General features: G+C 41.6%; 1 protein-coding gene across 4 annotated transcripts; it reads left to right on the forward strand.

Annotated features, from left to right (window-relative positions):
* The first annotated feature begins 127 nt into the window (after positions 1 to 127).
* On the forward strand, positions 128 to 25714 carry esyt2b (extended synaptotagmin-like protein 2b). 4 transcript variants are annotated; one of them, XM_058060539.2, is made up of 24 exons: positions 405 to 554; positions 680 to 777; positions 3364 to 3405; positions 4536 to 4670; positions 6254 to 6330; positions 6401 to 6473; positions 7876 to 7965; positions 9613 to 9668; positions 10929 to 11049; positions 13989 to 14165; positions 14225 to 14307; positions 14379 to 14427; positions 14495 to 14584; positions 14655 to 14750; positions 19081 to 19137; positions 20490 to 20564; positions 20804 to 20890; positions 20967 to 21116; positions 22849 to 23183; positions 23415 to 23513; positions 23727 to 23858; positions 24713 to 24818; positions 24892 to 24941; positions 25015 to 25714. In XM_058060539.2, the coding sequence occupies exons 4-24, from the start codon at positions 4548 to 4550 to the stop codon at positions 25073 to 25075; spliced, it is 2187 nt and encodes a 728-aa protein (XP_057916522.2). In that variant the 5' UTR covers positions 405 to 554; positions 680 to 777; positions 3364 to 3405; positions 4536 to 4547; the 3' UTR covers positions 25076 to 25714. The 4 variants fall into 4 exon arrangements, with proteins under 4 accessions (XP_057916519.2, XP_057916520.2, XP_057916522.2 ...); XM_058060540.2 differs by having other exon boundaries at positions 420 to 554; positions 683 to 777; XM_058060536.2 differs by having other exon boundaries at positions 128 to 777.
* Positions 25715 to 26253: the final 539 nt, after the last annotated feature.

The raw sequence follows: 26253 nt of genomic DNA on the forward strand, positions 1-26253 counted from the left end.
TTCGTCTTCTGCACTCAATTGTACGTGTTTCCAGTTGGTGACCACTAGATGGCAGTGTGTCCATGACCAAACCACTGACGCTCAGGATGCTCATAGATCTGCAGCGTGTAGATCTTCTAGATAGTGTTTTGGGGAATGTCCACCGTCAGTCTGAGGACATGCAGGCAGAGCAGGACAGTGTAGTCCGAGGAATGTTGTCATTATCGCGGAGACTCGTCACAGACGGCCAATGCTAAGTGTTCAGTGGAGGTTTTGTTGAGGTTTCGGGTGAGTGTACAGGTGAAGCAACAAGACAACTGTCACATGGCAACCGCACCACCTTTCACCTCCTTTTGGACAATTTGACGACGGAGCGTCCGGCGTCGAGACATGTCCAGAGACGGCATGACCGCCGTACGAGGAGCCCACCCGCACGCTGCGAGCACCACGGCGCCTAAAGAGAATGGCCACGCCGCACCGAGTCCCGCTCAGGCCGGCGCCCGTTCTCGTCGCCCCTCTGCGGGGAACACGCCCGATGACACCCCGGTGTCGGCCACCGGCGAGCTAACACAGACGTGGGTCCACTTCGCCAAGACCTTTGTGCTCATCTTCCCTGTTTATGCTCTGGGCTACTTTGACTTCAGCTTCAGTTGGATGTTGATTGGACTTGTGATTTATTTCTGCTGGCGGGCGAACTCAGCAGGGAAGAAGAGCCGTCTGAGCCGAGCTTTGGCGTTCTTGGAGCAGGAGGACAGGAGCCTCAAGCCGGGTCTGACTACCTCGGACCTGCCGCCATGGGTAAGCGAGACCAGCGTGTTGTCCTCTTCTGTGTTTTCTCCTTTGACAGCTGAGACGGGAGGTGTAAAGCTGTGATGGAAGAGCAGCTGTCCGCTAAAGCAGGGACGTTAGAGCAGCTAAATCCAGCAGGTTACAATGGTCACCCAGTGGACACCCAATGGACATCCAATGGACAAACACCCCTTATTATTTTGGGACCCTGTCTGCTCTCTGACTGTTTATCAGGGGACAATTTCAGGGGGACAATGTCAAACATTGTCCTCTTGTGATCCTTGAGATGCTTTCTGCTGACTCGACCTGAGGATGCCTGGTGGTGAGGAGGAGCAAGGTGGGCTCTGAGCGGGGGGGGGGTCGGGGGGGTCAAACTTTCAGAAATACTTTCTCACGGTGCAACGAAACAAAAACACAACACATCCACGGCAAGTTCACGCCTACCTTTATTATGTGGGGGATAAACATAACAGGTAAAAAGGTTAAAACTATTATTTCCAAATACCAGCAAGGCATGCTGGGTAGTCCAGCGGCTGCAACAACAATATCAACTATGAGCAATAAAACATTGGCTATCAAGAGTATTTTAACTTCTTGTTTACTCTTCAGGACCTCCGGTCTAGCAAAAATATGGCTACCCAGCATGCCTTGCGGCAGGAATATATGTGTGTTGTGTCATGTTGCCAGCTACAGTTTTGATGCTAAAGGTAAAAAAAACAAGGAATTTGGTGGGCTTGATGTGATGTTTGCACACCCCCTGGCTTAGAGCGTCAAAGTATGGAGTGTAAAGACAACATACGGATGTCCCAAAAATTGACATTTCCACTGTTTTTGTCTTTGAAGCTGCACTGGTTTACTTTTGCTGAAACAGTTGCCTGCACATCTAAATCATAAAGCTGCAGCACTTTAATGTGACAGAGAATAAGATGGATGTATACCAATTCACAAATGCACTCTCATAAAAAATGTTTTCCTGCATTGAAGTACACCCACAAGTCAAAACATTAGGTACACCTGCACACTCCGAGTTGATACCTTTGTAACTGTTACATGTACTGCATTCATCTTTGATGTGCTTACATTACATTACATTACATCATGCTTACATTAACCCTGCAAAGATAGGTTACATGGGTGAAGATGCGGTGCTCCTTAAATAATGCACCACGGATGTGGTCACTGTGTCAGATGTTTCGAGCTCCTAACAAAGCGCCTCTTTAAGTAGAACTTGATGTTCCTGTCACTTCCCCGGATGACATACTAGTAAATGCCGGATAAGCACTTAGCAGCCCCCGTTAGGAATAGAACCGTCCTGTGTCGCTGCCTTGCTGCATGCCATAACTCAAGCAGCTGCTGCATCATTTAACCCTTTCACGCCATGTTTCCTTTGGGTCGAGCTCGTGTTGCCAGAGTGGAATCAGTTTCTTATTGACTCGACTAGTGTGAGAATGAGGATGATTGCGATCCATTGTGTTTTTTTTAATCTGGTTCCTGTGCTTCCCACAGGACTGCTATCTATCTCTGGTGTCTAATTTGCATAATTGGCCATTAAAAAAGCAAAAAAACAATATTATGCGGGAATCCCTCGCTGCTTTGTGCAATTTCATAGTTTTATATGGGGTAGGATTATTTAAAAAACACAAATTCAAGGCATTCAGATGATGTTTTTATTGCTAACCCTCATGCCAACCCCCTACGTCACTTCCCGTCTGCACCCCACTCATTTCCCCTGGCACCGGCACATATTTATTTCCTCACACCTAATTTACAGTATGTCTTAAATGACTCATTTTCTTTTATTATGTCTACTATATTTTGTAATGCAAGTGTAAGCATGACTACATATGGGTGTTAGGTCTTGTCTTGAGGGCTCTAATAATGTTAAAAAATGTATTTAGAAGGTTTTCGGAGATATTCTACGGAATTTGTGGAACCCATTGACCGTGATTTTTTAGATACATTTTTGGGATTTTTTTTAGGACAAATGTTTGTGTTGTTATTCGTTATCAGCATTGACATTGCAGCTTTTTGTTGTTACTTCACACCTTTTTGCTAAAATTTGTCATTTTTGGTGTTTTTTTTTTTTTTTTATTAACTGTGGCTCTCGGCAGTAATGCACACTCCCCAGGCTGGTGGAGGTGCCCTGCGTGTCTGGATCCTTCATTATATGTGACAGCTTGTATTTGTTTACAGAGTAAATGCAAGCCGCAAGAAACACTTTCTGTCTTTTCCTTTTAATGCGTACTGTGTGGGAATTTGAACCGATGAATACCCTCATCTAAATCCAGTTTGTTTGTGGCGGGCCTCCACAAAGATATAAATGTAGATTGTGACTCACAAGGCCACACTATTAGGACATACATCAATGGGTTGTCGCTGCCTGCTTGTTCTCGTATTTGTCAAGTAAGCAATAAAGGAGTTGGTGTCCAGTTGGGTTTAATGAAGACAGCAAGGAGTTGATTAATCCTTACTTTGTTGCTGTCTTTGCAGCAGTAAAAGCGTCAGTAGGAGGACACGTATACACAATAATCAGACATGCTTACACTTGTATCGTATATGCTGACATGGAACGCGTTTGCTGTGTCTCCCTTATAGGTCCACTTCCCAGACGTGGAGCGAGTGGAGTGGCTAAACAAGGTAAAGCTGCCATGGGTTGTCTTCTTACATTATTTGCCCCAGTGAAGCCTCGTTTCTGTGCCAAGATTGACTTATATTGGTTGGTTGGGCAGCAGTCTGAAAAAGCTGCATGTACGCGAGAGTTGATGAATATTCATGAACACACATCTCGTTTGTTGATGTCCGTTTACATAATAATAGGAATAATAATAATACAGGTGGTCCTCAATTTTAGGACATGTGGTTACAAATGCGCTCCCATGAATGAATTATTATGGTCTGTAAGCACGCCCCATCTTGGCGCAGCCCAGTCCACCAAATAACCAAATTGGCTGCCGCAGTGGTGCGCTGGACCAGGGGTTTTAACCTTTTTGATGTTGAGGCCCAATTTTTTCAATGCAGAGTGGCCGGGGGCCCATTTAATATTAACACTGTATAGATTTAATTGATCTCATTAATATGTTTTCAATAATAAATCAAATCCACTCACAGTTTAACAAGCTAACAAGCTAAAACCTGAATAAAGTTTAATGAATAACAACATGATATGAAAAAATGTGATCATCACAAAGATTTTTATTAAACCTATCTTAATGTTTGCTAATAATCTATGGAACAAATCACGCAAGAAAAACATTTAAAGGCTTAAGTCAGGCTTATTAATAAAAAAAGACCAATATTTAGATTTTTATTCCTTGTTCTTCATATGACAACTTTCAAAAAGTTTTTTCATATTTCAACTATATGGTACTCAAATAACATTATTTATGTATATGTTAACAATATTAACATTAATATTATGACGTTATTCTTGTACAAATTTGAACTTTTTTTCCTCTTCATAGTTTGACTTTATTCTCGTAAAATTACCACAGATTTTTCAATTTTTACTGTTTTTTTTTTTAATGTGGTGTCGCGGGGCAATAAAAATAAAGCCATGCGCTGCAAATGGCATTCAAGCTGCACTTTGGACACCCCCTGGTCGACCCGGCCATTGTCACGGTCTCTTATAACAAAAACAAAACGCAGCCATTCTCCTCCCACACACACACACACACACACAGTCAGCACTCGTGTCACATTGACAGACAGTTGAAAACCTGTAATGATAATAATCATGACAGTAACCATAATCATTATGATGATGTCAGACGCTGAAGCAGATGTGGCCGTACATCAGCAAGTATCTGGAGAAGCTGTTTCGAGAGACGGTGGAGCCGGCGGTGAAGGAGTCCAACATCCATCTTAGCACCTTCTGCTTCAGCAAGATGGACTTTGGAGACAAGGTGGGTCTCTTTGTCTTCCTTTCCTGAAAGACTTAAACCCTGCGGCGTTACAGCGGTGTGGCTAATTTATGGCTAAATTCAATTGGCTTTTACTTCAGAAGTACTACTAATTGTTTAAATATTGTGGCACCCGTGAGTCAGTGAGGAAATGGTAGCTCTTTCTTGCATGAGCTATCAGTGCACTCACAAGCTTGTCGGACCCATCATGTCATTTTACTGAGGACACTTTAATAACAACAACACTAAATTAATCACACAGCAACTTAACACCCCAAAGGTATACATTCGAAATATACAACCATGTACCAATACAAGTTTGTAATTTAAAAAACCCCAACATTTTAACGTTTTCCCATGATGCATTGCATCCAAGCAAGCATTCTTTGGGGCGCTGCACTCACGTCAGCCTCTCTTTGGACTCTGGGTTCTCTGTCAACCTCTAGTGGACAGAGGCAGCATTGCAATGCATCCACCGTTTACTGTTTTCTATGCCGCTTATCCTCACTCGGGTCGCGGAGTATGCGGGAGCCTATCCCAGCTGACTTTGGGTGAGAGGCGGGGTACACCCTGGACTGGTCGCCAACAATGAAATGGTTATGGGAAAACTTAAAACAAGTTTTTTCCATTTAAATCTCGTATTGGTACATGTTTGTATAGTACTGTTTTTTCGTCCCTTGCCACTTTGCAGTTTGAATTTCTTGGCTTCCCTCTATAATAGTTTTTCAGAAATATATTAATGAATAAATCATGCTGTTTTGTTGTTCACCACGGCCTGTTGTTAATAAAAAACATGCATATTCAAGTTAAAGTTATGTACGTATATTTTTGCAGAAAATGAATCATTTTCAAGCATTAAAATGGCTAAAAGAACAGAAATATAAATATAAGGCATTCAAAAGATGCATTCAAAGACATTGATGTAGTATTCTACGCTGGTCACTAGGTGTCAGTAATGTTACTGTAATGTGCGGTGAAACACACAAGCACCACACTTGATTGCTTGGATCCCTCATAAATCTAATATCTAATAATTATTTACTTTTAGTATGTTTACTATATTGGGTAATACGAGTGTAAAATTGACTACAGGGGTGTTAGTTTATCTCTAGAGGGCTCTAATAATGTAAAAAAAAAACATATTTAGAATGTCTAACTTTGAAAATATTCCATTCATAAATAAGGAATCCTACTTTGCAAAAAAATGGACTCATCATGGTCAGGTCTGGTACCAATTTTATTGCAAATGTTGCTCAGAATTTGATTGAGAGGGGTGGATTGTGTCACGTGTCAAAAATAGACATTTATATGGGCGTATCAATGATTTGTTGGTGGTCTGGGAAGGTAACCCCTACTCTAACATTTCACCCACCAGTCAAAAAGGTTCCCCACCCTGGTTCAATTCTTTTTTCCAACATGCTGCAGGCCAAAGACGGCCCCTGGTCGCATGTTGGACACCCCTCCTGCAAATTGTAACTCTGCCTGCGTTCACTTTGCAGCACTTGTAAATAGCTTCCAAGGCGGGGTCAGGCCAAGGTCAAGGGTGTGTATGTAGGTCTTACAGCGTGTCTTTCTGTTGCGTGCAGCCTCTGAGGGTCAACGGGGTCAAGGTTTACACTGAGAACGTGGACAGAAGGCAGATCGTCATGGACCTGCAGATCAGGTGAAGAAGGACTAATGAGGAGTGCGATGTGAGAAGAATTCTAATTAATGAGTAATAATATCTAACGTAGCTTCGTAGGCAACACGGAGGTGGAAGTGGACATCAAGCGCTTCTACTGCAAAGCGGGCATCAGGAGCATTCAGGTGAGGACTTCATTTCATCTTCTACGAATCCATCAAAGTTTTCTTATCTGTCCTTGACTCGTCTCCTTCCAGATCCATTTCTATTATGTCTTTTAGCCGCTGGGGGGTTCCTGTTGCTGCCGCCTGTTATAATTAGCATTGACAGACGTACATATCTCTGCTCCTAATGAGGCTCCTCCAGGAATAAATCTCACTCATCAATACCCGTGCTAATGTTGAATATTTACGTACTTTAGTTAGCATGTTCGCTTCTTAATACATCTTTAATGTGACATTTGGAATAGCAAAATGATGTCTTATCGACACCGTGGCGTTAGACGAAAGTGTCTTGCTATAAAATAAAGAATAAAGCTGTAAATTTGCAAGAATAAAGTCGTAATATTATCTTTGCCCAAGGGTGCCATAAGTCCCCCTTTTTTTGGAACAATGCATGTTACGACAGAATATTAAAATAATTAGAGGTTTTCATAAATAAAGTTGTCAATTTATGAGAAACAACTTCCTTTACAAGGAAAAGTCGAAAAAAATCGTAATATTACTTTTGCCCAAGGTCAAATATCACATAAGTCCCCTTTAGTGCCGGTTACGACTTTATTCTCATAATTTTTTTTCTTGTAAATTTATGGCTTTAGTCTCTGAATATTTAAACTTTTTTCTCATGAATTTATGCCTTTTTTCTCATAAATGTATGACTTATTCTCATAATTTAAATTTTTTTTTCTCTCAAATTTACAACTTTATTCTCTTAATATTTTAACTTTTTTCAAATAAATGTATTACTTTTTTTCATAAATTTACCACTTTTGGTCTCAGAGTATTTCAACTTTTTTCTCGTAAATTTATGACTTATTTTCATAATGTTACAAGTTTTTGTCTTGGAAATTTATGACTTTATTCTCTGAATATTTTAACTTTTTTCTAATCAATTTATTACTTTTTTTTGCATAAATGTTTGACTTATTCTCATTTTGTTTCTCAGAAATATTTTTTTTTCCCCCATAAATATATGACATGTTTCTCGTAAATGTACAACTTTATTCTTATAATGTTATTTAAGTTATTTTCTGGCTTTATTCTCTGAATATTTCAACTTTTTTCTCATGAATGTATGACTTTCTTCTTCTAATATTACATATATTTTTTAGTTATGACTTTTTCTCGTAAATATACAACTTTATTCTCATAGTGTTACATGTTTTTTTTGTCTTAAATTGACAGCTTTATTCTCTGAATATTACAACTTTTATTCTCCAAGTCTCTGACGATTATAATTTTTTCATGTAGCCCTAAGCCTGCGTCATATCTTGTAGCCATTCCACACAAATATGATATATAATAGCTGTTATTGTACTGGACTAGACACCAAGCAGGTGTGTTAACGTGATGCTGTTGTCCTCGGTAGATTCACGGCGTGCTGCGAGTGCTGATGGAGCCGTTGCTGGGTGACGCTCCCCTGGTCGGAGCTCTGTCTCTCTTCTTCCTCAAGAAGCCGGTAAGTTCCATGCGGTCGTTGACCGTATGACGTACGCTTGCGCACCATCAGGACAGCTAAAGCACAACTTTATAAAACCTACTGTATCTTCTGTATCTCATTAATCCATAATCAATACAGTTAACATTCAAACTTACTAAACCTACTAAATGTCTCAAGCGGATTCTTCCAATTTCCAGTCTCATGTTCCACTTTGAGTTGAATGTGGTTCCTATGCATGAAAAAAAAAAGTCTGACCGATTTCCAGCAAACGGGAGGACCCAGCGGGGCGCTAGCAAAGCTTTTAATAGCTTTTAATGTCAAGTCACCGTGCAGCACGCAGGCACACAATGATGCATTTCAGTCTTCCTTCTTCCACGTCACTTTGGAATACTTCAAGCCATCCTGGCATAAGGAGACCTGCCATAAAAGGCGTCTACTGCCAAAAGAAATATTTCCATACCGAAAGGTCTTCACAGCACAGTCAGTCAGTCTGCAACACATGCTGGTGCTTCTTATACATAGACATAAATGTAGACATAAATAAGAAATATACGCATAGAATGTCAGCACATAGAGCGGGAGGGCTTCAGCCAGGGGTGTCCAAAGCGCAGGCCTGAGTTTGACACATAGGGCTCCAATTTCAAGGTGGCGCAGCACAAGGTGGCACAGCACAAGGTGGCGCAGCACAAGGTGGCGCAGCACAAGGTGGCGCAGCACAAGGTGGCGCAGCACAAGGTGGCGCAGCACAAGGTGGCGCAGCACAAGGTGGCGCAGTGCAAGGTGGCGCAGCGCAAGATGCCAGTGCACCACTATGCGTAGCCAATTTGGTAGACCGGGCTGCGCTGAGATGGGTGTGGTGGCGCACCAGGGGGAGGTGTCTGCATTTTCAGCTTGGCGTAGTGAAAATTCCATGACAAAACAGTGCGCCAAAGGTGCACCGAAAGATTGCCAGGTGGGCCCTGGTCTATTCCAAGTGCAGGCGAAGCGCCTTGATTGATTACACTCAGTTGTGTCAAACCCTGTCACGCCTTATCTCCTCCCTCTTTGACACTTGGGAAGGAGGTGGGAAGGAGGCGTGGGTGCGCCGAGCTGTGCTGGACTGCCGCACTCACGAAAATTGCAAAGTGTGCAAAGTGCCACACCCTGTTGGCGCAGCGTTGGTGCGGCGTCGGCACAGCGTGGGCGCTGGCGCAGGGCAGTACGGAATTATGTTTAGGAATTATAATTATTGTGTTGAGGAGATGGGACAAGGAGCTCGGTCATTTGGCAGGAGCTCAGTGTCCAACCACTGCTCCTTCACATGGAGACGAGCCTCTGCGTCTCTCTGGTGAAACTGGAAGAGGTGTTGGAGAACAAAAAGTGTGCAGTGAGGCGTAATAACTGGAAACAAAAATGAGCAGCAGCTGATCAGCTGACCTGAGTATAGGGATGTAGCAGCTCAGAGAGGAAGTCAAGGGATTTAAAAACCAATATAAGAACGTTGAAATGGATGTAGAAATGTATGGGCCACCAGTGGAGCTGCTCTTTGTTCCTTTATGGATCATCCAAATAAGCCTTCATTGTGATTTATGAAGCTGTTATAAATCCAGCTTGTTTGTGAGGTGTTGAAAGAAAAGCGATAACAGAATTCAAACATTCTTATTGTTCTCTCTGCTTTCATTGCAGCTTGTCGACATCAACTGGACGGGCCTGACTAATTTACTCGACATTCCTGGGCTCACGTAAGTCCTGGCATGAGGGAAAGGAAGGTTGAAGACATGTTGACACAGTGAAGGCCTCTACCATTCTCTGCTGTCTTTTGTAAATACAATCATCCCTCCTTTATGTGGTTCATTGGTGGCAGTCATTTTCTACCAAGTACAATATTTTCAACCTGTTTATACCTTCTAAATAGGATTTTTTACATATAATTAGAGTCTTCAAGACATGAAATAACACCCCTATAGTCACCTTTACACTCGGTTTACCCAATATAGTAGCCATAATATGAAGAATAAATAGCTGCACGGTAGATAACGGGTTTGGGCGCAGGGCACACAGCTAGGAGACCCGAGTTCGATTCCACCCTCGGCCATCTCTGTGTGGAGTTTGCATGTTCTCCCCGTGCATGCATGGGTTTTCTCCGGGTTCTCCGGTTTCCTCCCACATTCCAAAAACATGCTAGGTTAATTGGCGACTCCAAATTGTCCATAGGTATGAATGTGAGTGTGAATGGTTGTTTGTCTATATGTGCCCTGTGATTGGCAGGCCAACAGTCCAGAGTGTACCCCGCCTCTTGCCTGAAGACTGCTGGGATAGGCTCCAGCACACGGATAAGCGGTAGAAAATGAATGAATGAATGAATAAGACTTTCCCAGGGGTGCTGAGTGGCGGGTGGACAGGAAGTGACGTCCAGTGTTTCGAGTTTTAGCTTGGTGTGTGTTAGCCTTTGTTTTTATGCAGGATTTATATTAGGGATTTATGAGGGGGATCGTTCATACCTGCAATAAAAGCCTGTTGTTCAAGTCTGGTGCTTGTGTGCCTCACTGAACATTACAGTAACATTACTGCCACCTAGTGACCAGTGTGGAATACTACATCTACAGCTTTGACAGCATCTTCTGAATGCCGTACATAGCCAAGTGGCTCGCAATACTGCACAGAAACCAACAGTGTAATGTCATTTTGTTGGTGAATAATGTCATAAATCAATAAACCATGTATGTGACCTTTGCCGGACATAAATATAATGACAGACTGGTATTTGGATGATTGATTCATTGATTGATTCTAGTACATGTAAGCAGTGGTGATGTGATCAGCCTGAGGAACATTTTCATTGCATGTCCATGTCACATGTGTGGATATACTGCAGAAGGTGATGCCCCGTAGCAACGTGCTGTGCTAAAGGGAGATTTCAGGGGGATATTTATAACCAAGGGGTGCCTTCACTCCTCTTGTAAATAATGCATGGCTCCTGTTTCTATCGCTTCCCTTCGCAGTGGCCTCTCTGACAGTCTGATCGAAGACATCATCTCCTCTTATCTGGTCTTGCCCAACCGCATCACCGTCCCCCTGCTCGGAGACGTGGAACTGGCCCAGCTGCGCTTCCCAATGCCAAAGGTAAAGCAGCATGATGGCGTGTAACCATGACAACTAAATTGTGTCCCAGGCTTGTCTGGAAGGATAACCTTCCTCCCAGACCTCCGTGACCTCCAGGCATTGATTAGCATTCGGTCATGTTTATTCTTAATGATGGATTGCTACAGTCTAAATACATCATATGTATACACTTGTTTTATTCTGATCTATTCTCAGTCAATTAATCTAAAGCTTGTTGTTTTCGATTAATCTAGTCATTGATTAGTCCCTGGCTTCCCAAAGTGGGTTACGCAGATTGCATTGGGGGTACGTGACTAGAATTAAAAAAAAAAAAAAAAAGCTCAGAATACTGACATTTACGTAACATGCCCGAAAGCCTCATGTCAACAGCTACAGGTAAATCGTACAGTGCAGTCCGCTAAAGTTGATGCATAGAGGTGACATTTAATAATGTTAGCTATGGGCTGCTGTGCATAATTTCTTGCCATATGTGCTCATATGCCCAGTTGGCTCAGTAATGAGCCTCGTGTTGAATTAATGTCCTCATTGATTTCTGTACGTAATGTGCCTTTGTTTTCATTAGCATTTCTACTATTTTCCATGTTGTTGCAGACTAAAGCAAAACATCAACAACAACAACAACCACTGGGTTAGTCGGACCAAATCACTATGACCGTGAGCGCTTTGATCCGCATCGTATCCCATCAACGTTTTCAAAATTCAAAGTTGCCGTATGTGAATACAGTCTTTAATTGGTTCCAGACCCGACCACAATAAGTGCATTTCCGTCGTTGCATTAAACGGCAAGCTAACTATTCATTCATTCATTTTCTACTGCTTATCCTCACAAGGGTCGCGGGGGTGCTGGAGCCTATCCCAGCTGTCTTTGGGCGAGAGGCGGGGTACACCCTGGACTGGTGGCCAGCCAATCACAGGGCACATATAGACAAACAACCATTCACACTCACATTCATACCTATGGACAATTTGGAGTCGCCAATTAAACTAGCATGTTTTTGGAATGTGGGAGGAAACCGGAGTACCCGGAGAAAACCCATGCATGCACACTCCACACAGAGGGTGGAATTGAACTCCGAACTCCTAGCTGTGTGGCCTGCGTGCTAACCGCTCGTCTGCCGTGCAGCCGCAAGCTAGCTAGTTAGCCTCAAATTTATTTATTTGAAAAGAAAAGGTTTCAACTGGGCAAGTAAGAAACAGAAAAATGTACCACTTCCACACAGAATGGGAGGATATCATCTTTCTATCATGTTAGACGTGCTGCTTTTGATTGGTTTGGCTGTCTGGAGCGACAGATCCAAGTTTAGAAGTGTTAAATAGATGTCAGTCAGAGGCTGGAATCAGAGGATATTAAAATATTTCACAATTAATCGAATACCGAAATAGTTGTTGATTGGATATTTTTGTAATCATTAATTCATGGTAACGGTAATGGTTTTATTTCATTTTGGTTTTATTACAATTGAATGCATCACATAATCAGTTCACAGTTCCACATGTCCAAAAGGAGTAGGAAGAAGCAAAGCTGATTAAATCCTACCCCTCCATCTGGTACTTTTACAATCAGTAACTCTTACATTTGTTCACTTCCTGCTTTCCATAATACAGTTTAAGGTTTTTTTTGTTTGTTTTTTTTTTGTAATAATGCATGTCGTACCGAAGTACGAGGTGATATTACCATACAATGACATAATGGGTACCATAGTAAGTGTCAATATAGTGATATGTATAGCACATCATGACTGGTTCAAGACTCTTCATCCTTGTATTTAGCAAACATCAACTGCTTGTATTGTTTCTTGAATTGGCTCATCGTTGTGCATTGTTTGAGGGTCTTACTCAATCCATTCCATAGTTTGATTCCACATACTGAAATGCTATGGCTTTTTAACGTAGTCCTAGCATATAAGTGTTTCAAATGTACTTCTTCCCTGAGATCATATTTCTCCTCTCTTGTAGAGAAGTATTGGATGACATTTTTAGGTAATTGGTTATTTTTTCATCTATTAATAGTTGTGAGATGTCTGTGGAACCTTGATTGGCATCATTTATTCGTTCCAGAATGTCTGAGAAATAATTAGGGATGTCAGATATTGGCAATTTCTGATACCAATATCAGTTGATACCAATATGTGTACCATACTATATTGCCTGTGGTGGAATGAACACATATGTGTTAAATATAGTAAATATAGTAAATATAGTGATTGTTGATAGTTGATTCCAATACTTGAAATAACAAGATGTACGTAGTTGTGACATACCACACCATAGTTTTTGTTTATGATGTCAAGTAAAGTTCATAGACAGCCATCAAGCGATGCCAATCCTTTTACGAGAATGAATGTTTATCTACGCCGTGCTGGAAGGCACACCTATTACCGTCTTCCTCCTCCTAATGATTTGATCTGCCTCCTCAATCTGCTCCTGCACTGTCAGCAGACCAGCGTACCGTGACAAAACCTGCATCTGTGACGCCGGGCCGGCAGCCCATCTCTGCCATTTTCTTCTTCTTATAGCTCCTCATTTCACTGCACTGCCTTTTCGGGTTTACTGGTGTTCTCTATTTTCCTGTGCGTCCCTCGTGCTGTTTCTCTCTCTCTCCCAATCACTCTCGTCATCGACCGCTCATTATCATTAAAGATAATTAGACGAGAAGGGACTAGAGCATGCGTGGGTGGGACCCCTGGGTCTATGTAGCCTCTCTTAAAGGGCTATTGGGCAGACAAGCCCATTATTGATAAATTGGCCAATCCACCCATGTATTCATGTGTATTCATCCGCCCAGCGCAAGGCACCGGGTTACTGACCAAAATGATGTTTTTAATTCACTATGGGCATGTCGTCATGGAAACCAGAGAGCAAATCAACTGCAGCCAAGTGGTGCACCACACGCTACGTATGTGTAACTCCAGGTTGTCTTGGTTGTTATTCCTTCTAAGGGTGTCCTTAGGATTCACTTCCTGGAGGCTCAGGATCTGGAGGGCAAGGATAAATTCCTGGGCGGGCTCATCAAGGGCAAATCAGACCCTTACGGCATCCTTCAGATCGGGAATCAACTCTTCCAGAGCAAGACCATCAAGGAGAGCCTTCATCCCAAATGGAATGAAGTCTACGAGGTGAGCAGATTTTCAGGTCCCAATGGCGGCTCGTTCATTCACGCGCTCCTCTGCATCAGGCCCTGGTGTACGAGCACTCGGGTCAGCACCTGGAGATCGAGTTGTTCGATGAAGATCCAGACAAAGACGATTTCCTGGGAAGGTTTGTTCCATTACACCAAGCAATGCGTGACAATGCTGCCCTGAAGTGTTAACTTCTTGACTGTCCTACAGCCTGATGATCGACATGAGCGAGCTGTACAAAGAACAGAAAGTAGACGAGGTGAGCGCTCACTCGTGCGCCCTCTTTGTTGAACAGCGAGCGAGTGACGTCTTTGCTTTGCTGGCAGTGGTTCGACCTGGAGGAAGCTCCCACTGGGAAGCTCCACTTAAAATTAGAGTGGCTGTCTCTGTTATCCACATGCGAGAAGCTGGAGCAGGTACACCGCCGTCACTGAATCAGCGTTGTCTTTCCTCCTGTCTGACTTGCCTCCATCTTGGACCAATCAGGTGCTGCGAAGTGTGCGCGCTGACAGAAGCCTGACCAATGAGGGTCTGTCGTCAGCACTGTTGGTGGTCTATCTGGACTCTGCTAAGAACCTTCCAGTAAGTTCAGATCAATGCACACACACACACACACACACACATATGCACACACACACACACACACACACACACACATATGTGCACACACACACAGTTGAGTAAGAAATGCCAGGGGAGTCCACTTGCTCAAATAAGAAGTATGGGTCGGTGTTGGTACAAGGCTTAACACTTAATCAGTTTGCTCATGTGTTCCTTGGTTTCCATGGTGACTGAACTTGTCGTGAACCTGCATGTAGCAACGGCGGCTACTTTTATGATCAGCTTCCTCATCCTTGCCGTATTAATATGACAGGGGAAAAGCTGTCTTTCATCATGTGACGAACGGTACTTTAGACGTGGTGTGCAGTCAGGGCCATCAGAGCCTTCTCAGCTGGCCTAAAAGAAGCACTGACCTATATTTACAACCTCAGTTCTAGTATTTCTTCCATGACATTGTATACATTTAATCCCAACAGTCTATTATCTTCATTTCGTTGTGTGTCTCTTGGGTGCCCTACTTCCAGTACGCGTATGGCCAATCAGATTTCAGATATGTCAAAAAAAAATGATGGCATAAATTGGATTAAAACCTGCTTTTTAAAAGGCATGTAAACACCTTAATCAGATTGTGTGTAGCGTTTTAAAAACGGGATTAACATACCTAGATCATGGGATTGGAAACTAGTTTCCTCTTGCAAGAACACGCTTTGTTTGTCTTGCTCGCTATCATGGGAGTGAGCTTTCCACGCATGCGGCGGTCTCTGTAGAGTGGAACCTCAGATAGTGTTTTTCAGTTAAGGTCGAAAATGTACCAAATTTTTGTGCGGATTTTCTGGTTAGCATACAATATGCCGCATGTCTTGTCATTTTATTAAAGGAGACATTTCATGCTTGTGGAAACAAGTGGAAGTGGAAACACTTTCCCAACCTATAAATGTATTTAGAATGTGGTGTCCTTGTGTTAAACAATGCCAAAGTTTCAGATGATAAGGTTTGTGCATTTGTAAGTGAGCCCTGAAAGAAGTTTGGGATGGCTCAAAACACTCGGTTTCAGAGGGTGTGGTAAAATTGTTCTTTTGTGATGTCACAGAGGACCGGGCTTCCTTATGATATAAACTGTCTGGCCTCCCCCAAGCTCTGCTACTCTGTTTACGAAACAAGCTCAGGTAGAGGTTATTGTATTTGGTGATTCCCAGCAAGAGGAAAATATTTTCATCTGTCAACGACCAGAAGCAGCGGGCTCTCGCCGGGAAAGATGCATTAATGTCGGACATACTTCACGTCCACTGAGGTGGAGTGAACCACAATTGTTTGCAGTTCGTAAACGTGACATCCTCATGTCTGGCTTGTGAGCTCCAAGGCACCAGCGGTGCCTCTGACAAAATGTGTCCGACAATGAGTGCTTGTCCTTAGGTAGGCGAGTTTGGAGTCAACGGCCATACGTCCGACTTTTCCTGAGCTCCACTACACCAGTGGTGCCTACGTTACCCCATTTGGAGTTCATACACGTTAAGTCAGGGGTCTCCAGCCAGTAGATCATGAGCTGCCAGTAGCTCTTAAACACTTTTCAGTTAGCTCTCCAAATACTTTATTCATTTATTATCAACTCCGATACCCACTATATTAGGAAAGTGGGGTATGCAGTAGTCAGGAAGTACTTTTGGTGTGTAACCAATCACAATGGAGTGGGCGTGCCCGGTGGTGGGCCATATTCTGGAAGATCTATCAAGTTTTCTGTGAGGGTTATTGTGTGTAGCTGCTCTATAGGAGTCCACAACTCAAAACCAAGGGTGGAAAATGAGCCTAATAGGTCCTCATTTATATACTGCATAAGTCCAACTGTGTTCTAAAAGTGTTTTTTTTTATCACAAATGTCCTTGTTAGCATCCTTAACTTGCTAACAAAATGGCACTTGGAACTAGAAGTCGCCTGTCTAAACAAGACACTTTTAATATGAGACATAACATCTGAACACTTTGCAGTGGACAGAGTCATATCAAACAGTATTTTATTATTAACTAGTTAAAATGCAGGTTTTAACATTATTAGAGATTTGTAGACATCACATTGCTTAGGCTACGGTATCACTACAGGGACATAAAACAGATGGTCGGTGCCAGCATATCAAGCTTGTGAGCTAACTTGTTAGCCTCTCCAATGTACTTATTCTAAACTTAAGAAGCTGTTTCAAACGGAGTAGGGAAGGATTCATTCATAACATTACAAATTCAAATTACTGATGTACAGTTACCAGAAAACTGCATATAACTTGTCTTCAGTATTTTTGGACTAATTACAGGACATCGTTAACTAGGAAACAGCAATAAGTAAACAACAATAATAACAACCAGGGGTGTCCTGGTCTGATATTGCAAAAAAAAACCAGTATTGGATTATGTCAGGCTGCATGTAAAATGACCTTTTAGTCAAGTGAGGTCTGCAGATGTTGTTGTGGGGTCTTTTGTGACCTCTTGGATGAGTCGTTGCTGCGCTCTTGGAGTCATTTTGATTGGTCGGCCACTCCTGGGTAGGTTTATCACAATGTGTTTTTGCCATTTGTGGATAATGGCTCTCACTGTGGTTTGCTGGAGTCCCAAAGCTTTATGAATGGCTTTATAACCTTTCCCATAACCCGGGGAGGGGGGGGGGGGCAATAGGACAGGCAATTTGTTTTTCTCCATTAGTAATAAAAAGTTTGTTATGTACATATGTTGGCAAATCTGCACTAATGTTGAAAGTCCACACTTGCCTCTCACGCCCCACCCCACTCTTTTAGAGACGCTGCATTAAAAGAAGGATTTTAGCAACACCGCGGCTTTCAGAAACATCCACCTCTGTTTGACACGTTGGACAAGTGTGAGAAACTTCCTCAGGATAGCTGCGAGTCATTGGCTGTAACAAACAAACAACATGAGTAATGTTGGGTTTAAACGCCTCATTGAGCATGTTGAGCCGGGCTGGCTACATTATGCCTATTGTTGATAAAGCTGTACACCAAATGCATCACGAAGTAAATGGATCAGTTTTCTTTTGGTTAGTGTTCTGGTCACTAGGTATCAGTAATGATGTTATATTATATTATTTTCATACTGCATGTTGTCAGCCATGGCATGGCCGACATAATAGACTGGAAAATATGTTCTCCCATCGCGTGTGGAAGTGGTAGGTTTTCTTAAGTCTAGAATAAGTAAACTGGAGGCTAACTAGTTTGCTCCATAGCATGCCATAGCGATGGCCATATTTCGTGTCCCTTCAGTGATCCGTAGCCTGTGCAATGTGATGTAAACAAAGAATAACAGGAGTTTAAATGTGACTATAGGGTGTCTACGGAGCTGTAATTATGTGAAAACCTGTATTAAGAAAGTCATAAGCATGTTTTCTATGATTTAACTACAAAAATATACTATTTATTAATATTGAGTCCTACTTTGTGAAAATTCCCTTGGTAACCAATTAATCATGATAAACGACTGTACAGTAATTCCTCATTTAAGTAGGATTCCTTATTTATACATTGAATATTTTTGTATTCAGAGCTTAGAAACCTGTTTACGACCTTCTAAGTACACTTTTTAACATGATTAGAGCTGACGAGACATGAAATAACACCCCTATAGTCACCTTTACACTAGAATATAGTAGAATATAGACATAACTATCGAGAATAAGACATAATATCGACTCACACATGTTAGCATTGGAAGAGTCATATCACAACGTGTTTGAGAGCATCTTCTATATTTGTATTTTTGTTCATTTAGCCAATTTCATGCTTGAAAATGCTGAATTTATTCCAAAAACATGTTTCATTTTGTTGTTTTATGCTGCTGAGCTTGACTAAATGAGCTGTGGGCCACCCTAATAGCCCCCAGGTTCCGCCTCCCGATTTTCACTTAATGAAAATGGATCCTTGTCTTTACATCCAGTGTTTCATACCTCCTCTTCCTCGTTGTCTCTCCTCCTCACCAAGAGCATCTTCAGTGGCAGTTTAGGATGTGGAAATTTAAGCGAGAGACGAGCCTCTGGTCTGGTGTTTTGCGAGAGCGGCAGCTCAGAGTGTCGCGGCATCGGCGTGAGTGGCCCTGCATGGTGCTGTGACGTCTGGCTTTAACATGTTAGCTAGCTGCACGACGCCATGACTAAATGATACACCGACACAGACAAGCACCACAATATTAGGTACACTTGCTCCATCTCGCTGCGTTTGCAGTATAGATGTTGTTTGTTAGCTTCAGAGCTGTTATTATCCGAATCAAATCCTCATTATGTCTCCAGCCTGTTTCCATCCTCCTTTCCTCACGCCCATCCTGCTAACTGTGGCTGTGATTTTCTTCCCCTCTGCGGCTTAAAGAACAACCTGTCAGATTGCAGCTGTGACGGGTTGAAGCAGGTCTTTAAGGCCCTGAAGGTAACGTGGGAAAAAGCATCACGTCCATTTGTGTTTCCCACTTCAAGGCCACGTGCACCAGCTGACGTTGTGTCATGCGGTGTGACGCTCCATGACACACACTCCCTACATGCATGGGGTTGCGTGATTTCACCTTTCACCTTCCAGCTAATCTTGCATGAGAACAGTCAAAGGTTTCATACTAACACTCACAGCATGCTGGGCTTGTCTGGTCCGGAAGCTTATCATTGTCCTCATCGTGGTCACCTGGTCAGGAGATGAGCTGATCCAGCTTGTCTGCATTCCTTCTGCTCTACGTGGCACATTCTACTTTTAGAAATAAGTCCACGTCAGCTCAATGTGTTTTGGTAGTCTCCATAAATCCCAGCATTGTGCAGTCCAGTTGTTATTTAGCCTGAGTACCCCAAAGAGGAATATTGATAGCTACAATGGCGCACAGCAATTTGAAATGAAATGTAATTGAACAATTTTAGAAAATATGCACATATAAGTACAGCAGTCCCTCGTTTATCAAGGTTTATACTGGTTCTAGACACGACTGTGATAAGTGAACCTCTGCAAAGTAGGATTCCTTACTTCTAAATGGAATATTGTTGTAGTTAGACCATAGGAATTAGATAGCATAGAAGTTTATGACCTTCTAAATACCATTTTTAACATTATTAGAGCCCTCTAGACTTGAAATAACAACCCTATAATCACCTTTACACTTGTATTACTCAATATAGTAGACATAATAAGAGTAAATAAGACTTTGTGTTGCCATTAATGTCTTCCCTAAGGGAGCTGAAGTGATGTTGATGGTTCAGAGTTGAGTTTCTGTGCCTGTTGTGGGGTACTTCTAACATGCAAGTCTGGTGATTGGGTGTCTCGCCAAACATTACAATGATATTACTGACACCTAGTGACCAGTGCAGAATACGAGAGGCCTTAAATGCGTCTTCTGAAGGCCTTATATTTGTATTTTAACTCATTTAGCTATGTTTATGCTTGAAAATGCTTCGTTTAGGCAATAAATACTTTAAAATGTGCTTAAATATGCATATTATTGCCTTATAATAGGCCGTACTACAGAACAGCATTATTTATGAATATACTTAAAAAAACATGATAGAATTGGAACCGTGAAGGGGCGAGGGATGACTGTACTGTATATGTTGTGCATAGCGAGGTAGAGGACATGATGGTAAGGATATAGGAGCTAAAATATTGTGGGATGTTGCATGAAAAAGGGCTGCATGTACGTATATGATGGAGTAATACACATCGGAGTGTTTGTCATGTGACATTCAAATGTCTGTGGCTGAAGACTTCTACAATAACGCAATCATTTTCTTCTTCTGTTTTTGAAGTCTACAAAGAAGAGCAGCAGCGAGCCGAGTCCTTACGTCCAGTTGACTGTTGGACATAAGACACAGGAGAGCAAGGTGGGACATCTTGGGGACATCTTTAGCTTTGTGTCCAACCGCATAGTTTGGCATTCAATAGCAAAGATGTCGTTTTTGCCACAAGGTGGCACAAGTACATTTGATAAGTGAATGGAAAAATCACTCCAGGAAGTGAGAGAGCGTGGAGAAGTGTAGCGTGCAGAAGGTTCCACACTGTAGGGACATTTTAACCCGTGCACACACACGCAAGTCCAATGACTTCCTGTCTGCTCCTAAAGATCCGCTACAAGACCAAAGAGCCCTTGTGGGAGGATTGCTTCTCATTCCTCGTTCACAATCCCAGGAGGCAGGAGCTAGAGGTGGAGGTAAGACCCTCGTGGCTCTACTTCCTACTGAGCAGAAAGGTGCTAAACATGAGCTGTTCTTCTGCTCGGCGTTCAGGTGAAGGACGACAAGGCCAAATGCACCTTGGGTACTCTCAGCGTGCCTTTGAGCAATCTCCTGGCAGAAGACGACATGACGCTGACGCAATGCTTCCCTCTCAGGAACTCTGGTCCCAGCTCAAGCCTCAAACTGAAAATGGCCCTGAAGGTACGACATCTTCTTTTCAAGAGGAGCTCCTAAAGCCTCCAGAAGAAATGTCATCATCATGTTTCTACTGATTGGATTGCGACACTACATGATGTTAAATGACATGACATTAAAGTACATGGCATTAGATTACTGTACTTGAAATGAAATTACATGAAATTGAAGTACATGAAATGAAATTACATCACATTAAAGTACATGAAATTAAATTACATGACATTAAAAGAAACAAAGTTGGATCAAATTGGATGAAATTAAAGTACAAAACACTAAAGTACATGAAATTAAATTACAAGTCATTGAGGTACATGACATGAAATTACAAGACTTTAAAGTACATTACATGAAATGAAAGTACATGACTTTAATTACAAGATATTAAAGTACATGACATGAAATTAAAGTACATGACATTAAATTACAAGTCATTAAAGTACATGACATTAAATGATCAGAAATTAAATCACAAGACATTAAAGTACATGGCATGAAAGTAAAGTACATCACTTTAAATTACAAGACATTAAAGTACATGACATGAAATTAAAGTGCATCACTTTAAATTACAAGACATTAAAGTACATGACATGAAATTAAAGTGCATCACTTTAAATTACAAGACATTAAAGTACATGACATGAAATTAAAGTACATCACTTTAAATTACAAGACATTAAAGTACATGACATGAAATTAAAGTGCATCACTTTAAATTACAAGACATTAAAGTACATGACATGAAATTAAAGTACATCACTTTAAATTACAAGACATTAAAGTACATGACATGAAATGAAAGTACATCACTTTAAATTACAAGACATTAAAGTACATGACATGAAATTAAAGTGCATCACTTTAAATTACAAGACATTAAAGTACATGACATGAAATTAAAGTACATCACTTTAAATTACAAAACATTAAAGTACATGCATTTAAAGTACATGACATTAAATTACAGGAAATTAAATCGCAAGACACTAAAGTACATGACATGAAAGTAAAGTATATCACTTTAAATGACAAAACATTAAAGTACATGACATTAACTTACAGGAAATTAAATTACAAGAAAAATTACATGACATGAAAGTAAAGTACTATCACTTTAAATTACAAAACATTAAAGTACATTAAATTACAGGAAAATGAAATTAAATGACAAGACATGAAAGCACATGACATTAAAACACATGACATTAAATTACATGAAATTAGATTACATGGAATGAAAGTACATGACTCTCAATCAGGAGACATTAAAGTACATGAAATTAAAGTACATGAAATTAAATTACAAGACAATAAAGTACATGACATTAGATTACATGACATAAAATGGGAAGACATTGAAATACATGAAATTAAAGTACATTAAATGCCATAAAATTAGTTACGAGACTTTAATGAGATCAGATTACATGGAATTAAAGTACATGACATTAAATGTCATGAAATTAGATTACATGAAGTTAAAGTATATTACATTAAATGCCATGAAATTAGATTACAAGACATTAAAGTACATGACATTAGATTAAATGAAATGAAAGTACATGACATTAAATGCCATGAAATTAGATTACATAGAATGAAAATACATTAGATGCCATTATTGCATGACATTAGACTAGCGTGCACATTGGCTATTGAATCTTTCTTTTTTATATTTTTATTGACTCATTGATAGGAAAGTCGTATCTATATATCCACCGGTCCCTGCTTTCAGATCCTGTCATTAGAGAAGCAAGTCTCTTCCGACCAGCCCTCCTCGGTCCAGGTCCGTAAATCCAGTCTCCCCCAAGCGTCCGCCACGGCCTCCCTGAGAGCGTCCACATCCGACTCTCCGCCGCGGCCCGCATACGCCTCCTCCCTCACGCTGCACGACAGGGATGGCGAGCCGTACGCTGCCAGCCCCCAACGCTCGGCCTCCAGCCTGTGTGTGGGCATGTCTGCGTCCCAGAAGCATCTAGCCCACAAGGAGTCCACGCCCAGCCTGGCGTCTGACATCTCGCTGCCCTTCGCCACCTTGGAGCTCCAGCAGCGGCTACAGCAGCTGCACAAGTACGTCATGTATTATACATTCTGTCTTTCCAGGCACGACGTGATGTATTTACACTTGGATGAAAATATTTGTTTTGACCTTCCTGAAGTAAAACCAGTTAAATAATACAGAAATGCTAAAGTCAGTAGATCTATGAACGTGAACGAATCCGGGCCTTGGTGGAGGTCATCTCTAGCTGACGTTATTCCAACACCTCAGCAAGCGATTGACCACTTGTGGTGTGCTTCCAGTGGCTCCGCCCCCAACCAGTTCCCCCTGGGGGAGGTCCAGCTGACGGTTCGACACAGCGCCCAAAGGAACAAACTGATCGTGGTGGTCCACGCCTGCCGGTGAGCTTCCAAAAATGGCGTCAAAGAAAAAAGTCCAATGTGGCATATTTCTAGTCCCGTGGGGACTCTATCGCCTCTAGAGGCTTCTGGTGGTATTAGCGGCCATCTTAATGGGCTCACGCCGCATGCTACGTGCTCCATGCGTCCCCTTGTGACATTTGAAAGACCACAAATAGCTGCAAAGGACATGTGACCAAACACTTTTGTCCTCAGTAACTTGATCGCGTTCAGCAAAGACGCATCTGATCCCTTCATCCGCCTCTATCTGCTGCCTGACAAGAGCCGCGCGGGCAGGAGGAAGACCAGCACCATGAAGAGGACCCTCAATCCTGTTTTTGATCACACGTAAGTCATCATACTGTATTGCAGTCAGTAGAAGTTAGGGGTTCAGTATCTTGGTATCTTGGTCACAGGAGGATGGAGGATCCAACCAGCAACCTTCATGTTGGGAGACAACAACCACTCTACTACAATAGTAAACCAGTTTATGACATACTAAATAAGTTTTTGAGCATTATTAAAACCATCACATGAAATAACACCCCTATAGCCACTTTTACAATGGTATAATCCAATACAGTAAACATAATCATAGAAAATAAGCCAATGTAGAGGCTGGACGGTGGTTGAGTGGTTAGTGCAGAAGACCCGGGTTCGATTCCCCACTCGGGCATCTCTGTGTGGAGTTTGCATGTTCAACCTGTTTACCTTCTAAATATGAATTTTTACATAATTAGAGCCTTCAAGACATGAAATAACACCCCTATAGTCACTTTTACACTCGGTTTACCCAATGTAGTAGCTATAGTATGAGGAATGAATAGCTGCATTGCGGGGAGTGGTTAGCGCGCAGGCCACACAGCTAGGAGACCCGAGTTCGATTCCACCCTCGGTCATCTCTGTGTGGAGTTTGCATGTTCTCCCCGTGCATGCGTGGGTTTTCTCAAGGGACTCCGGTTTCTTCCCACATTCCAAAAACATGCTAGGTTAATTGGTGACTCCAAATTGTCCATAGGTATGAATGTGAGTGTGAATGGTTGTTTGTCTATATGTGCCCTGTGATTGGTTGGGGCTTCTTTGGAGTGGCAGTGACTCAGGAGGTGGAGCAGGTCATCCATAAACCAGAATAATTTAGTAGGGCATCACCATCTCTAATATTTAGAGTCGTAGTAAAGACTGATATGTGTGTGTGTGTCCAGGTTTGAGTTCAGCGTCTCTATTGTGGAGCTCCACCGGAGAACTCTGGATGTAGCAGTGAAGAACGGAGGAAACATCTTGTCCAAACACAAAGGCCTCCTGGGGAAAGTAAGAATGATAGTTTTTGAGGTGCTTTTGCTGTTTTTCTGCACATTCACTAAGTCACAGTGTTGAATTTCAGGTGTTGGTGGATTTAAGTGGGGATGATATATCAAAAGGATGGACACAATGGTAACGTTTGGTCTGATGCTTGACAAAGAAGCTGCTTTGTTATGTCTTTGAGATGTTTTATTGTGTCTTGCAGGTACGAGCTGAGTGAAGATGGTTTGTCGTGTAAAGAAAGTGTCCAGGATACAGTTACATAGTGTGCTTTCAATTCTTGATTTCTCTTATTCTTGTACATTTGTCATATAGTTTACCGGGATCCTGTAAATTCAGCATGTGTGTCCTATTATTATGTTTGTGTTTTTGGTGTTATGTGTTGCAACTTGCACTGCATTGAAATAAGCCTCGCTGTCTGTCCAGTATTTCAAACTCTTACCAAAGGATCACGATCCATCCCACATGTTGGCTATGTAGCAGTTGCTGATTTTTTTTTTAGCTTTATTATTTATTATTATTTAAAAAGCGGAACGCACGTACATGCAAAGACAAAAACACAAGCGCTCTGTGAGTTTTATGGTGGTGTTTGTGCAATATTTGTTGTTTTGGACGTGCATGATGACCTGTTGGCCCTTTTGCAGGGCCGCAAATGAGTGCTGTATAAAATAACAATTTCAAAAGATACTTGAATTCGGGTTTGATGCAAACCAGATGTGAGCCAAGAACAATAAAGAGAGACAACTATTCATGTATTTTAATATGCAGGGCTGCCAGCACTTATAATTTTGTGGTGATGAAAGCTTTTAAATTCTTGTTATCGATCCTGTGCCTTAAAAAAACTCACTGTATCATTTTGCCTTCTTCAGTTAGTTGATTTTGAATATGTGGCTTTTGATGAATAAATTGTGTCTTTTGAGAATGTGGTGTGATTTATAATGAAGTACTACATGACAACAATGTAGTATAATAAGTGCAATGCTTTAGTACAGTAAAGTAGGTAACGTGAGTAATTGAGATAGCCATAAAAATGTCTATTTTGGGACGTAACTGATTGAGTCTTGTCTAAATTATATGGGAACTACTTTTTCTTACGCCTGTTTGAGTGTGTAAGGCGCACAACGGCACAGTGATTAGTCCGTCGGTTGTTAGTGGTTGTCTTAGTGGTTCTTATTGGTTAATAATTTGATTTAATGTTTTTATGCTACTTTTTTTATTATTTAATTCCACACGTATGTATTTTTTACTAAGATTTTGTCCCGTTTTTTGTTTTGTTTTACATTAGCTTGGCTATACTACACATCATGCCACGACCTCGATATACTTAATTAATACATTAAATAAATTATGTCAAATACACTACTTTTTGGATCTGCACTACATATTTAGACATAAGATCGGTATCGCTGATATCAGCCTGAATATTACCCAGTATCGGAACGGA

This window comes from Doryrhamphus excisus, linkage group LG7, assembly GCF_037039965.1.
Source record: "Doryrhamphus excisus strain RoL-2023G ecotype Guam linkage group LG7, RoL_Dexc_Guam_v1.1, whole genome shotgun sequence".
NCBI lineage: Eukaryota > Metazoa > Chordata > Actinopteri > Syngnathiformes > Syngnathidae > Doryrhamphus > Doryrhamphus excisus.

What these genes read in the sequence shown, in the direction of transcription:
- esyt2b (XM_058060536.2), top strand. Translation starts at nt 370, where the DNA reads ATGTCCAGAGACGGCATGACCGCCGTACGAGGAGCCCACCCGCACGCT. An exon ending in TGCGCTTCCCAATGCCAAAG is followed by an intron (nt 11,050 to 13,988) that starts GTAAAGCAGCAT and finishes ATTCCTTCTAAG; the next exon opens with GGTGTCCTTAGGATTCACTT. An exon ending in AAAGACGATTTCCTGGGAAG is followed by an intron (nt 14,308 to 14,378) that starts GTTTGTTCCATT and finishes ACTGTCCTACAG; the next exon opens with CCTGATGATCGACATGAGCG.